At 37.2% G+C, this 12,032-nt stretch overlaps 1 protein-coding gene across 1 annotated transcript in view; it reads left to right on the forward strand.

The window, feature by feature from the left end:
• The window catches only part of LOC123557151 (alpha-N-acetylgalactosaminidase-like), a 29,046-nt gene that overhangs the window by 6,226 nt on the left and 10,788 nt on the right, over nucleotides 1-12,032 (forward strand). Inside the window, exons 2-6 of the mRNA XM_045348444.2 lie at nucleotides 2,761-2,912; nucleotides 5,691-5,865; nucleotides 6,893-7,067; nucleotides 8,175-8,269; nucleotides 11,402-11,563. Of these exons, the coding sequence (XP_045204379.2) occupies nucleotides 2,761-2,912; nucleotides 5,691-5,865; nucleotides 6,893-7,067; nucleotides 8,175-8,269; nucleotides 11,402-11,563 (759 nt within the window). The remainder of the gene's footprint in view (nucleotides 1-2,760; nucleotides 2,913-5,690; nucleotides 5,866-6,892; nucleotides 7,068-8,174; nucleotides 8,270-11,401; nucleotides 11,564-12,032) is intronic.

Below are 12,032 nucleotides of genomic sequence, written 5' to 3' on the forward strand. Positions count from 1 at the left end.
TAAGGCCCAGAGCTTAGATATTTAGTATGTGGCATACTCTAGTGGTTCTCTACCAAGATTTTCAAATCATGACCCTGGGTCAATATATGCGATGCCCAGGGGGGTCCCTTGTTTTACATTGACCTATATAGAAACAATCTTTAAAAATCTTCTTGTCCAGGCCCAGACCTTATTTATTTGGCATTTAGTATTTTTTTAGCTCACCTGTCACAAAGTGACAAGATGAGCTTTTGTGATCGTGCGGTGTCCGTCGTCCGTGCGTGTGTGCATGCGTGCGTCCATTCGTCCGTAAACTTTTGCTTGTGACCACTCTAGAGGTCACATTTTTCATGGGATCTTTATGAAAGTTGGTCAGAATGTTCATCTTGATGATATCTAGGTCAAGTTCGAAACTGGGTCACGTGCCTTCAAAAAACTAGGTCAGTAGGTCTAAAAAAAGAAAAACCTTGTGACCTCTCTAGAGGCCATATATTTCACAAAATCTTCATGAAAATTGGTCAGAACGTTCACCTTGATGATATCTAGGTCAAGTTCGAAAGTGGGTTACGTGCCATCAAAAACTAGGTCAGTAGGTCAAATAATAGAAAAACCTTGTGACCTCTCTAGAGGCCATATTTTTCATGGGATCTGTATGAAAGTTGGTCTGAATGTTCATCTTGATGATATCTAGGTCAAGTTTGAAAGTGGGTCACATGCCATCAAAAAGTAGGTCAGTAGGTCAAATAATGAAAAAACGTTGTGACCTCTCTAGAAGTTATATTTTTCATGGGATCTGTATGAAAGTTGGTCTGAGTGTTTACCTTGATGATATATAGGTCAAGTTTGAAACTGGGTCAACTGTGATCAAAAACTAGGTCAGTAGGTCTTAAAATAGAAAAACCTTGTGACCTCTCTAGAGGCCATACCCTTGAATGGATCTTCATGAAAATTGGTCAGAATGTTCACCTTGATGATATCTAGGTCAATTTTGAAACTGGGTCACGTGCCTTAAAAAACTAGGTCAGTAGGTCAAATAATAAAAAAAACCTTGTGACCTCTCTAGAGGCCATACTTTTCATGGAATCTGTATGAAAGTTGGTCTGAATATTCATCTTCATGATATCTAGGTCAAGTTTGAAACTGGGTCAACTGCGGTCAAAAACTAGGTCAGTAGGTCTAAAATTATTAAAATCTTTTGACCTCTCTAGAGGCCATGTTTTTCAATGGATCTTCATGAAAATTGATCTGAATGTTCACCTTGATGATATCTAGGTCAGTTTCGAAACTGGGTCACGTGCGGTCAAAAACTAGGCCAGTAGGTATAAATAGAAAAACCTTGTGACCTCTCTAGAGGCCATATTTTTCATGAGATCTTCATGAAAATTACTGAGAATGTTCACCTTGATGATATCTAGGTAAAGTTCAAAACAGGGTCACGTACCTTCGAAAACTAGGTCAAATAATAGAGAAACCTTTTGACCTCTGTAGAGACCATATTTTTCAATGGATCTTCATGAAAATTGGTCAGAATTTTTATCTTGATAATATCTAGGTCAAGTTCAAAACTGGGTCACATGAGCTCAAAAACTAGGTCACTATGTTAAATAATAGAAAAAAACGACGTCATACTCAAAACTGGGTCATGTGGGAAGAGGTGAGCGATTCAGGACCATCATGGTCCTCTTGTTTCTAGTGGTCAGCTATCAAGTTTGTTCAAATTATGACCTTGGGGTCAAAATTGACTGCACCCAGGGGTCAATGGTTTTTACACTGGCTTATAATTACATGTATAGGGAAAACCTTTAAAGAAAATATTTTCTCAAACCATAAGGCCCAGAGCTTAGATACCGGTATTCGGTATGTGGCATGCTCTAGTGGTTCTCTACCAAGATTGTTCAAATCATGAACCTGGGGGTCAGTATAGGCCACATCTGGGTGGTCCCTTGCTTTACACAGACTTATTTGTTTTTGAACCAATGGCAATGAAATTTGGACTAATTTTTGAAACAGATTTCAATACTCATTTTGAATAGTCTGAATGGTGACTTACTGACCTACTTTTTCTTTTTTGAAGTGACAGCATAGAAATTTGGACCACATGATTGTATAATTTTTTATACAGATTTCAATACTCATCTTGAAAATTCTTAATCTTGACCTACTGACCTACTTTCTTGTTTTTGAAGTTAAGCATAGAAATTTGGACCACATGTATAATTTTTTATAAAACAGATTTCAATACTCATCTTGAATAGTCTTAATCTTGACCTACTGGCCTACTTTCATGTTTTTGAAGGTACAGCATAGAAATTTGGACCATGTGTATAACTTTTGATGCAGATTTCAATACTAAACGTATATATTCTTAAAACCCTGAACTACTGACCTACATGTACTTTCTTGTTTTTTGAAGCTACAGAAAAGAGATTTGGACCACCTATATAATTATTTAACAGATTTCAGTATTTATCTTTAATAGTCTTTACCATGACCTACTCACCTAGTTTTTTGTTTTTGAAGCTTTAACAAAGAAATTCAGTGTTCAAGCAAGCGACCAAACTCAGGTAAGCGATATAGAGCCGTCATGGTCCTCTTGTTTAGACAAGGTAACATACACTAGCTGTCTGTCTGCATCATCATATACATAGGTCATCTCATGGATAACTTTTGTCATTCTCTCAGTTTTGCAAAATTAGCACATGACTTTAATTATTGTATTAGATGCACTGAAACACTTTTAAATAAATATTGCTTATCTGAAGTTTTTAAATTATATTTCAGGAAATAACACTGCTGTTGTTGGTTTGTTTGTCCATACCAATTTGTCAAAGTCTAAACAATGGTTTGGCTCTTACTCCACCAATGGGATGGTTGTCATGGCAACGATTTAGATGTAACACAGATTGTGTAAATGATCCAGAGAACTGTATCAGGTACAAGGGAGATAGGTTTTTAAAAATATATGAGCTGTGCCATGAGAAAACCAACATAGTGGTTTTGCGACCAGCTTGGATCCAGACCAGCCTGCGCATCTGCACAGCCTGGTGTGGATCCATGCTGTTTGCTAACAGTTTCTCTAATTGCAATAGGCTTTGAAAGCGAACAGCATGGATCCTGGCCAGACTGCGCGGATGCGCATGCTGGTCTTGATCCATGCTGGTCACAAAGCCACTATGTTGGTTTCCTCATGGCGCGACTCATATATAACTAGGTGACTGTAACAACTTCCTCCCATTTAACAAGAGGGGGAGAATTACTGAAATTGAATGCAGTGTTTATAGTCAAAGCATCAAGCAGATCATTGCTAAGAGGACTGGACTCAAAAACTGACAGCCCTAAGCTTTCCCATCAGAGTCAGCTGTTCTTTAACAGTTTACATACTGTTGAAAAACCTCCAAAAAAGCATACACCTCTGTAAGAAGTAAGATATTTTCCTTCCCGTTTTATCTCCCGCCGATTTTGTTTTGGCGTTGTCCATCCAACTGTTCATCTGTCCGTCTGAAATTGAAAATGCTTATAATTCGAAAAGTATTTGAACAAGAATCACCAAACCTCACATAAATATCAATTAGCTTATTACCTTTGCTCACATATAGTATTATCCCCCATGATGCAGTAACAGCATTTTTTTCCCCTAGATCTGGTAAAAAAAAATGAAACCGCTAGCACATGGCATTTGCTCACATGTAGTATTATCCCCCCACCCCTTGACCCAGTAAAATAAGAGTTTTCCCCTTGATTTGATAAAAATAGGGATTTTTGACTGTATCTAGGTAATCTTTAGATGGATCTTTATGAAAGTTTACACAAATGAAGATCACTTTAGGGCTGTGGTGCATGGGCAGTTTCCATCTGGATCACTTCAATAACCAGAGTTATAGCCCTTTGATTGTTATACAGCCCATAAATTCCTACACAACAAGGTAATCCATAGATGGATCTTCATGAAATATAACACAAATATAGATCACTATAGGGCAGTGGTGCATGCACATCTTTTATCAGGATCTCATCAGCTACTGCAGAGTTATTGCCCTTTAATTGTTTTGAAATCCTAATTCCCACAAAACAAAATTACCCATTAATGGATTTTCATGAAACGTATTACAAATATACTGTTTGATCACTATAGGGCAGAGTTTTTCCCCTCAATTTGGTAAAAAATTGGAACTATCAAACCAGTTGGCACGGGCACAGTCCTATTATATGTAATAAAAGGTAAGGGTAGATTTCCCGGAAGACGGAAGCACAGATAACATGTTTTTATCTTTAAGTTAGATATCCTTCAAAATATTATTCCCTCATTCCCAAATACAACCTATTTGGCAGGGGATATAAATTTATTGTTTTGTTATGCTTTTGTTGGGTTTAATGTCACTCCCACACAATTAAAGGTCATATGGCAACTTTCAAGCTTTTCATAGTGAAGGAAGACCCCTGAGGTGCCCCTCAGAGCATTATTTCATCATGGGCGGGCATCTGGGTAGAACCACTCACCATCCGGATGACTTCCTCACATGAAGAATTCTATGCTTAGAGTGAGGCTCAAACCTACATGGGTGTTTCCAGTGTCCTTTAGACAGAATTCTAAGTAAAACAATCTTTTCAAAGCAACTACTTCTCTTTAACATATATAATTTCATGCTAGTGTTTCAAATAGTGTTCGCTCTAAGGAGGTTGCACTGTATAATGTTCTTAATGGGTAATTTACCTTAAAAGGACACTAATACTTGATACTCTGTATCTTTTAATCAAAGTTGATTTATATGTAGGTCAATGAACAGTCGGTCAGCAGTCAGTTAGTAGTAAGCAGTAGCTTAGATAATAGGTACTGATAACACACCATTGATAAAGAGATACTTTTGCAGGTTGTTGATCACTGTGCATATCAATTATCTCAGATAAAATTAACAGGAAGTTGTAAAAGTAAATTATAATATTTTGTTTGAAGTAATTCGAGTTAAAGTTGTTTTCCTATGAAAGACGTATAGATAATATGTAAACAAAACATCTGCTAAATTAATTCTAACAAAAGTCGATTTGAGCCACACCATGAGAAAACCAACATAGTGCATTTGCAACCAGCATCGATCCAGACCACCCTGCGCATCCGCGCTGTCTGGTCAGGATCCATGCTATTCCCTGTCAAAGCCTAATGCAAATAGAGAAACCGTTAGCGAACAGCATGGATCCTGACCAGACTGCATGGAGGCGCAGGCTGGTCTGGATTCAAGCTGGTCGCAAATGCACTATGATGGTTTTCTCATGGTGCAGCTCATTTGTTTTCCTATTAAAGAAAGAAGATTTAACCTGTGACGTTATCATGCAACAAAATTACTGTTTGTATGTCACGTAGCGTCAAACATTGTATCAGCTTATTGGAAAGAAGACCAAGCAAAACAGGCAATTATTTTGTGAATGTTGTCAAGGCTATAGATAGTAATGATACAGTGTTAGAAGCAAAATAATATATAATAATCAAACTTTGATTTTGTCGTGAATAAAATCGTTGCTTTTCCTTCAGATAATGATGCATGATTTTTGATTTAATATATGTTGCTGCCTGTTTTAAAAAGTTTGAATGATGTTGTTCAACAGGAGGCACATCCCATTAAACCTCAGTCCTCATTGGAAATTGAATTTTTTTTTTATCAAACTATTGAAAAACTATGCATTGTAATATTGAGTTATGTGCGAAATTGTTCTTTCAGTGAGCAGCTGATAAAACGTCAGTCTGACTGTTTGGTTAGTGAAGGATACCGTGACCATGGTTACGAGTATGTTACCATTGATGACTGCTGGTCAGCTACAGAGAGAGACAAGGATGGAAAACTCCAACCAGATCCAGACAGATTTCCAAATGGAATCAAGAAACTATCTGATTATGTATGTACTATTTTTGTGAACCTGTTCATGGTGAGCTTCACATAATTGTCAAACTGGCTGTTTGGTGTATGTGCTTGGCATAATGTGCAAGTGCAGTCGGCCGATTCTTTTGAGACAATAATTTTGACAGGCATGGAGCAATCTTGTTTATATTTGGCATGAATGTTTGCCTCAAGACTGAGTGTCACACACAAATCCTAGGTTCCTATCTCAAAGGTCAAGGTCACACTTAGGGGGTCAAAGGCCATATATATCAGATCATGTCTAGACCATAACATTAATATGCATGGAGAAATCTTTCTGTTTTTGCATAAATGTTAACATTTATGGGGTTAGATCTAACAAAGGTAATCATTTTCAGCCTATGTAAAACAATTTAATCTAAAGTTTTTCTCCTCCTGCCTGTTTAGCTCAATAGGGAGAGTGTAGACCTACAGATTGTGGGATCATGAGTTCGATCCTTGGGTGAGGTGTATGTTCTCCATGATGATTTGATAAAAGACATTGTGTCTGAAATCATTCGTCCTCCATCTCTGATTCATACGGGAAAGTTGGCAGCTACTTATGGAGAACAGGTTTGTTCTGGTACAGAATCCAGGAACACTGGGTAGGTTAACTGCCCACTGTTACATAGCTGAAATACTGTTGAAAAATGGCATTAAACCCAAAATAAAACAAACACTGTTAACTGGCAGTTTATATATGGAGTCATAATAATTGCTGCTGTTGTAATTGTCATCTATATGGACAGTCCATCAGTTCTGTACTGTTACTCAAGAAAATACATGCATCATAGCATTTAATTAACCTTTAGCCTGCTAGCGGCGAGTTAGTCTGCCTTTGCGACCAGTGCAGACCAAGATCAGCCTGCACATCCGTGCAGTCTGATCATGGTCTGCACTGTTCGCTGTTCAGTCAGTAAATTTTCACTGAAAACCCCTTCTACTAATGAATGGTACGGCCCAAACTGAATAATAGACCAGTTCATTTTAGAAATTTAGCAGGCTAAGGGTTAATATGATTGTAGGTACACTCAAAAGGCTTGAAGTTTGGGATATACGGAGACTTTGGTTCGAAGACGTGTGCAGGTTACCCCGGCAGTGAATATCACATGAAGTTAGATGCTCAAACATTCGCAGACTGGGAGGTTGATTTGCTCAAATTTGATGGCTGTAATTCTGATATCAAAGATGCACCGAAAGGTATGAATAAAATGAAAAATTTAATTTATGAAAATTTAAAGAAATGTTGGAGATAATTAAGAAATTAGAAAATTGTGCCGTGAAGGCAAAAAGAGGATTACAGTGCAATATTTGTGTTAATATGTAGACAAAGTATATTATCACGACACAGCACTATTATTTTTTTGATTTGATAAAACAATGTTCAGCCTCACTCTAAAGTTTTTAATAAAAAAGTGCTAATTTTATTTGGTTATATTTTTTTAGAGAAAACTGTGTAATTTTACCACTGTTTACAGTTACTGAATGACCCTGTGAATATTGGCCAAAATAAAATAATCACAAATGATGTCCACTTTAAAGAATATGTATCAAAAGCATCCAAAATCTTAAAGAAAAATGTTGAGCAGAAAGTAGTAATATAACGTTATGTCAATCTCTGAAGTATTTTCCTGAAAGTTTGTATATAGTGTTATTTACAGTATTGTATGTTTGTTGGATAAAGAAAAAGTGAACATTGTTGCAGCAGTTTCTGTTACCATTGTCGAATTTATATGTAGAATTTTTACATTTGAAAAATCCATTTTTATTATACAGATTTAGGTTTCACTCTTAAGACCTTGATCTTGGTTCTAAAGACCTTGATCTTGGTTCTTAAGACCTTGATCTTGGTTCTTAAGACCTTGATCTTGGTTCAAGGTTTTAAGTCTCAGTTTGAAGACTTGTTTCAGAATGAAAACTAACCATTGGTCAATTTCAATTTAAGATGGACTTGTCATTATCTTGAAATTTTGGGACTTCCAAGCTCAGTTTTATAACTTCAGACCCTGGTCTATTTTTGTGCCACTTGAACTTAACACATATTTGCTTTAGCAGGCTTGCAATTTGTTTAAATCATTCCTTAGTCAGCTATTGTTTTACTGCATGAATGCCTAGAATATGGTATAAAATTGGTAGAAGAACTTCAGTTATGATTGAAAATGGAAACGTAGAATCTTGCCTTAAATTGGCTCACATTCTCACACAGTCATGTAGGTTTCCACTCACAACGTATAATTAACACAGATTTGATAGAAAAATATTTTAAGATACGTAACTTTGATACATTTTAGTAGTTTTAATTTTTAGGATACCCAGCCATGACAAAATATTTGAACATGACGGGACGTCCTATATTATACTCCTGTGAGTGGCCATTCTATAACTGGCAACATGGCATCAAGGTACACTGGATTTTAAGATTTTACTTTGCTGGTCTATTTTTAGCTTGACTATTCATAGAATAGTAGAGCTATTGGACTCGCCCATGCGTCGGCGTCTGCGTCCACGTCCGCGTCCCAATTTGGTTAAGTTTTTGTATGTAAGCTGGTATCTCAGCAACCACTTGTGGGAATGGATTGAAACTTCACACACTTATTCACTGTGATAAACTGACTTACATTGCACAGGTTCCATAACTCTGTTTTGCTTTTTTACAAAATTATGCCCCTTTTTTGACTTAGAAATTTTTGGTTAAGGTTTTGTATGTAAGCTGGTATCTCAGCAACCACTTGTGGGAATGGATTGAAACTTCACACACTTATTCACTGTGATAAACTGACTTACATTGCACAGGTTCCATAACTCTGTTTTGCTTTTTAGCTCACCTGTCACAAAGTGACAAGGTGAGCTTTTGTGATCGCGCGGTGTCCGTCGTCCGTCGTCCGTCCGTGCGTCCGTGCGTCCGTAAACTTTTGCTTGTGACCACTCTAGAGGTCACATTTTTCATGGGATCTTTATGAAAGTTGGTCAGAATGTTCATCTTGATGATATCTAGGTCAAGTTCGAAACTGGGTCACGTGCCATCAAAAACTAGGGCAGTAGGTCTAAAAATAGAAAAACCTTGTGACCTCTCTAGAGGCCATATATTTCACAAGATCTTCATGAAAATTGGTCAGAATGTTCACCTTGATGATATCTAAGTCAAGTTCGAAACTGGGTCACGTGCCATCAAAAACTAGGTCAGTAGGTCTAAAAATAGAAAAACCTTGTGACCTCTCTAGAGGCCATATTTTTCATGAGATCTTCATGAATATTGGTCAGAATGTTTATCTTGATGATATCTAGGTCAAGTTCGAAACTGGGTCACGTAGGGTCAAAAACTAGGTCATTAGGTCTAAAAATAGAAAAACCTTGTGACCTCTCTAGAGGCCATATTTCTCAATGCATCTTCATGAAAATTGGTCAGAACGTTCATCTTGATGATATCTAGGTCAAGTGCGAAACTGGGTCACGTGGGTTAAAAACTAGGTCAGTAGATCTAAAAATAGAAAAACCTTGTGACCTCTCTAGAGGCCATATTTTTCATGAGATCTTCATGAATATTGGTCAGAATGTTCACCTTGATGATATCTAGGTCAAGTTCGAAACTGGGTCATGTGGGGTCAAAAACTAGGTCAGTAGATCTAAAAATAGAAAAACCTTGTGACCTCTCTAGTGGCCATATTTCTCAATGGATCTTCATGAAAATTGGTCAGAATGTTTACCTTGATGATATCTAGGTCAAGTTCGAAACTGGGTCATGTGCGGTCAAAAACTAGGTCAGTAGGTCTAAAAATAGGAAAACCTTGTGACTTCTCTAGAGGCGATATTTTTCAATGGATCTTCATGAAAATTGGTCAGAATGTTTACCTTGAAGATATCTAGGTCAAGTTCGAAACTGGGTCACGTGGGGTTAAAAACTAGGTCAGTAGATCTAAAAATAGAAAAACCTTGTGACCTCTCTAGAGGCCATATTTTTCATGAGATCTTCATGAATATTGGTCAGAATGTTCATCTTGATGATATCTAAGTCAGATTCGAAACTGGGTCACGTGGGGTCAAAAACTAGGTCAGTAGGTCTAAAAATAGAAAAAACCTTGTGACCTCTCTAGAGGCCATATTTCTCAATGGATCTTCATGAAAATTGGTGAGAATGTTCAGCTTGATGATATCTAGGTCAGGTTCATAACTGGGTCATGTGCGGTCAAAAACTAGGTCAGTAGGTCGAAAAATAGAAAAACCTTGTGACCTCTCTAGAGGCCATATTTTTCACGAGATCTTCATGAAAATTGATGAGAATGTTCACCTTGATGATATCTAGGTCAAGTTTAAAAGTGGGTCACGTGCCTTCAAAAACTAGGTCATTAGGTCAAATAATAGAAAAACCTTGTGACCTCTCTAGAGGCCATATTTTTCAATGGATCTTCATGAAAATTGGTCAGAATTTTTTATCTTGATGATATCTAGGTCACATGTGCTCAAAAACTAGGTCACTATGTCAAATAATAGAAATAACGATGTCATACTCAGTTGAACACTGGGTCATGTGGAGATAGGTGAGCGATTCAGGACCATCATGGTCCTCTTGTTTACAAAATTATGCCCCTTTTTTGACTTAGAAATTTTTGGTTAAGGTTTTGTATGTAAGCTGGTATCTCAGTAACCACTTGTGGGAATGGATTGAAACTTCACACACTTATTTACTGTGATACACTGACTTACATTGCACAGGTTCCATAACTCTATTTTGCTTTTTTACAAAATTATGCCCCTTTTTCGACTTAGAATTTTTTGGTTAAGGTTTTGTATGTAAGCTGGTATCTCAGTACTCACTAATGGGAATGGATTGAAACTTCACACACTTGTTCACTGTCATGATCTGACATGCCCAAAGCAGGTCCCATAACTTTATTTTGCTTTTTTACAAAATTATGCCCCTTTTTCAACGTTAGAAATTTTTGGTTAAGTTTTTGTATGTAAGCTGGTATCTCAGTATCCACTAATGGGAAAGGATTGAAACTTCACACACTAGTTCACTGTCATGAGCTGATAAGCACTATGCAGGTTCCATAACCCTATTTTACTTTTTTGCTAAATTATGCCCCTTTTTCGACTTTCTTATTCATTCAAGAGACAAGGCTGTTAAATAGTCGAGCGTTGCTGTCCTCCGACAGCTCTTGTTAGATATACTTGTTTTGTCCTCTTGATCTGTTTGTGTATTAGTCTGTTGGCGATTTCTGTATCATGGACCCATATATCAGCACCAACGTATTGTAGCATTTTCTGTTAGAGTGATGTTTGCTGTAAGGACAGGTCTGATAAGATTTATTAAACAGAAAAATTTGTGGCCTCAACGCGAAACTAGTCTATGTATATATAGAAATAGAAGCAGATAGACTAGTTTCGCGTTGAGGCCACGAATTGAACTTTGCAATACTAGTTGGATATATTCAGAAGTTGAACAAAATCATGGATACATAATTTTAAATGAAGTTACTCTTTAAAACATGTATGTTGTCAAATTTTTAAGGTTTCACTTTGCATTATGTTTTAAGTCCAACTTCACTGCTATACGGAACACGTGTAACATGTGGCGTAACCACTGGGACATCCAGGATTCATGGCAGAGCGTTACCGGAGTTATACAATACTTTGTAAAGAATGACAAACAGTTCAGGTCATTTGCTGGACCAGGGGGATGGAATGATCCAGACATGGTTGGTAACAGGCCTTATTTATTTGGCTTTATCAGGATGGCTAATTAGCTTGACTTTTGAAGAATAGGTAGAGCTATTGGACTCTCCCATCGGTCGATGTCACAGCCAGATTTGGTTAAGTTTAAAGCTTGACTATTCAAAGAATAGGCAGAGCTATACGACTCAACCATGCGCTGATGTCCGCATATGTGTTGATGTCACGATTTGGTTAAGTTTTTGTATGGAAGCTGGTATCTCAGTAACTACTTGTTTGAATAGATTGAAATTTTACACATTTTTTCACTGTGATGAACTGACTTACATTGCATAGGTTCCATAACTCTTATTTGCTTTTTAGCTCACCTGTCACATAGTGACAAGGTGAGCTTTTGTGATCACCCTTCGTCCGTCGTGTGTGCGTCTGTGCGTCCGTCCGTCCGTCAATAATTTCTTGTCTGCACGTTAGTGGTTTCATTTATGATTTTATTTT

The sequence above is a fragment of the Mercenaria mercenaria genome, chromosome 5 (assembly GCF_021730395.1).
Source record: "Mercenaria mercenaria strain notata chromosome 5, MADL_Memer_1, whole genome shotgun sequence".
NCBI lineage: Eukaryota > Metazoa > Mollusca > Bivalvia > Venerida > Veneridae > Mercenaria > Mercenaria mercenaria.